The sequence below is a fragment of the Spinacia oleracea genome, chromosome 1 (genome assembly GCF_020520425.1).
Source record: "Spinacia oleracea cultivar Varoflay chromosome 1, BTI_SOV_V1, whole genome shotgun sequence".
NCBI classification, from domain to species: Eukaryota; Viridiplantae; Streptophyta; class Magnoliopsida; order Caryophyllales; family Amaranthaceae; genus Spinacia; species Spinacia oleracea.
Window position 1 is genome coordinate 18297525 of NC_079487.1, and position 3939 is coordinate 18301463.

The 3939-nt window shown below is 41.8% G+C and overlaps 1 protein-coding gene across 1 annotated transcript; it reads right to left on the bottom strand.

The window, feature by feature from the left end:
• Positions 1-584: 584 nt before the first annotated feature.
• Positions 585-1193, bottom strand: LOC110779454 (uncharacterized). Its single transcript, XM_021983966.1, has one exon. The coding sequence runs from the start codon at positions 1191-1193 to the stop codon at positions 585-587; it is 609 nt and encodes a 202-aa protein (XP_021839658.1).
• Between the last annotated feature and the right edge of the window lie 2746 nt (positions 1194-3939).

The window sequence follows — 3939 nt, forward strand, 5'->3', positions numbered from 1 at the left end:
TTTTGTTGCTTGGTAGTGGTCTTGTTGGGGTTTTAGTGTTCTGGTGTTGCTTGTAATCTTGAGCCGTTGCTCCTCTCCTTTTGGTAATATAATCTTTATTTGCCAAAAAAAAAAAAAACCTAGAAAAACTTGCTTTAACAAAAGGAAAGGAAAAAGAAGAAAAAGAAAGAAAATAAGAAAACACACCAAAAAGGAAAACAAAAAGAAACAAACAAAACAAAAGAAACTAAAATCAAACTAAAAACAAAGAACTAACATATACAAGTGCACAAAATGGTATGGTTTCCAAGACATGAGCATCACAAATAGGCAACTATACAACAAAACTCCCCCCAAGCTAGAAATAGGCCATGTCCTCAAGGACTAAAACTAAGCAAGGAGGGGCACAACTACCCATCCAACCAAATGCCCCATATGCAAGATGCCCGTCCCAAAGAATGCATGTGAGATAAAAGGATATTACCGGAAATGTTGTGGGAGCAAGTCCCGCAAAGAACCGGTAAAAACTGAACAAACTCACCAAAGTATCGACGAACAAGGCATGGGTGGAAAGTGGGAACCCACATCAACGAAACCAATCATAATCATGCAAAGAAGCCGCGGGGTGCCTCCCGAAAGCGCTCATTTAACGTCATTAGGTTGACGAATCCCCCCAAATTCATGGGGGTTTCCTTGAGGTCCAAGGTAGCAAAAGATCCAATAGAGTCTCCCAAGTAATAGTGTTTGAGCCGATGCCCATTCACTTTGAAGGACCCGGAATCATCATTCCGAATCTCGATAGCACCATGGGGGAAGACCCGAACAACATCGAACGGACCACTCCACCGGGATTTGAGTTTTCCCGGAAACAACTTCAAGCGAGAGTTATAAAGGAGGAACTTCTCCCCCTCCTTGAACTCTCTCTTCTCAATCTTGGCGTCATGATATTGTTTAGAACGCGCCTTGTAGATGCTTGCCGATTCATAGGCATTCATGCGGAGCTCTTCTAACTCATGGAGATCGAGCAAGCGCCGCTCACCCGCACTAGTGAGCTCAAAGTTCAAAGTTTTGATGGCCCACATGGCCTTGTGCTCAAGCTCTACTGGCAAGTGGCAATACTTGCCATAAACAAGTTTGTAGGGAGTCATCCCAATTGGCATCTTGAAAGCCGTTCTATACGCCCATAAGGCGTTGATAGGGTCATAAAAGTACATTATTTTACTTATTAAACTCCTGGTTTTAAATTGACTTTTAATGATTAAAGTGTATATTAAGTAATTTTTCTTCCCGGGACACTAGTTACTACTATGTATTTTTTTTATTGTTGGTAGGAAAGAAAATAGCCGAATCAAATTGCATTTTATGCCACCTCGTTTAAAAGAAGTAAAGCCCACAAGCCCGATGGACTCATATGTTTCAACCTTAAGGGTGTTTTATTGTGAAAGAGCCACGTTGGCTTTGAAGATAAATTGGGCACAACAAATTGGGTATATACAAAGGACATCTCAATCCCCTTCTTTCTTGTGGGTAAGAAACAGACTATGGTGTTTTAAGCGAGATTTTCGGGATCGAATTGTCAAGCAGGAAAAGATAGAGATGGGTTTACGTGAAGATAGGGACTAGACATCCGGATTAGCTAGGGATCAAAGACTCATCCTATTGATATACATGGGGCTGCCGAAATTTGGGGGATTATCTGGTTATATATTTGGACGAATTGGGAACAGAAGCAGAGAACAGAGGAACCGAGAAGACGGACGAAATAAGCAAGCAGATGAAGGAAATAGTGCCCTTGGTCCAAGTATGCATATAATATTAAGTCTAATAAATGCGGTTCAGTATTAATTAACAAGTTAATAATTCAGTGAGATCAAGTGAGCTGAATGCCTAGCTAGAGGCCGCTTCAGTTCAAGTGAAATTAATGATATTAATCCACAGCTTACTCTTGACTGAACCCGTAGGGTCACACAAATAGTACGTAAACGGATCAAGTATTTAATGGCATTAAATACTCCATCTATGGATATTTGGAATCGACGGATCTTGGTTTCAGTGGGAGCTGAGATCGTCACAAGCAAGAAATGAATACTCCGAAAACGATGATATTGCCGGAAACGGAAATATGGATCGTATCGGAAATATAAATATTATCCAAGTCGTAGATGTTGCCGGAAACGGAAACATGGTACGTATCGGAAAATATTATCGGAAATGGAAATATTGTCGGAATCGGAAATATTGCCGGAAACGGAAATATTGTCAGAATCAGAAATATTATCGGAATCGGAAAATAATTCCGGAAACGGAAATATTAAATATTTGTTCGAAACGGAAATTAATTCCGGAATCGGAAATATTAAATATTGTTCGTATCGGAAATGAATTCCGGAACCGGGAATTTAATCGGAAGCGCATCGTACGAATTAGCATCGGACGAGGTTTGCTAGAAGAAGGCCCATCACGAAGCCAGGCCCGCGCCCAGTAAGCCGCGCGCCCAACATGGAGCTGCCACGCCTCGCCAGGCCCAGCGCAAGGCCAGGCCCAGCAAGGCCTTGGCGCGCGCACGCTAGGCGTGCTGTTGGGCTGCGAGCAACGGCTGCTCGTGTGGGCCGCAAGGCCTGCGCGGGTGGTGCGATGCTCGTGGCCTTACGATGCTCATGTTCGTAACGAATCCTAATCCTATCGGAATTCGTGTATTGATTAAATCCTAATCCTAATAAGATTATATTTATTATTTAGAGTTCAAGTTGGATTCTAATTAATAAATCCAAATCCTAGTAGGATTATAATTCCTTTTCCATACCTCTATAAATAGGAGCCTAGGGTCATAATTTATAGAGACAATTGAAGTATTCTAAAGGTAAGATTTTGAAGAAAAATCAGCCATACACTTGCAACTAAATAGCCGAAATTACTAAGCAACTTTTAAGGGCGATTCTAGTTGTGTGAGGGGGTCGAAAAAGCGCGAGGCTAATGCATGACCTCGTCCCTCGTGGGTGTGACGATTCTTTTATTCAATCAAGTGTAATTGGATTTCCTGTGAGTATACACCCAATTGACTAGTAATATAGGAGTCGCCATTCAGTTTTTAACAACAATGAGAAAAACTGACAAAACCCGGTTATCGTGACATAAAGGGAGTGCAATTATGTTTGACCACGACGGCCGTAGGTTTCCTTGTGATCCCTGGTGTGGGGATCTCTCAACATACACCCGCAGGGTAGAGATTGAGGGTTCGGGGGACTGTAACTACCGAGAGGAGTACTCGCTCGTCAATAACTCCAGAGGCAGGATATCCTTACTAGCTCAGCATAAATAATTGAAGGGACATGCGTTTACTATTAAACTAATCTGAGTTGATTTTAGCAATATGCAACATATAATACTAGATCGATCGCGATTATCTGAGTTAAATAGCATTAAGGGACCTAGCATGATAATCCAATTTCCCAAAAATATTATATTTGTTAGGCGTGATAGAACAATCAGATTTAGTTAGTTTAACAGTTCATGAAAAGGGCGAGGAAAGCAATTAAATCATCGAAGAGAGACACATTACGACGCACCCTTGAGAGGCGCGTCACGGTTCTCAGAAAACTAACCACTTTGACTTTGCTTTTTCTCCTTTTTATTTAACGAATCTCATATTTTGGGACAAGATACGTTCTGTTCGATTTATGGATCGATTGCGACAGAACGCGTGAACAGTTTCGCAGCGTGAGGCTTAGGCTAAGGGTTGGAGTCAATACTCAGAATATAATTATGTTGTGTTTTCACGTCGAATTTGAGGCTGTATTTATAGGGAAGAGTTCGTGGAAAGATAGAATTGCAGAGTTCTAATCCACAAAGAATTAGGAAAAAACACGTACCCAGGTATTTTCAGCGCCCAGGCCTGGGCGCCGAAGATTTCGGCGCACAGAGCCAGGCGTTGAAAATAGGGTCTGGGCTGTTTTCTTAGTC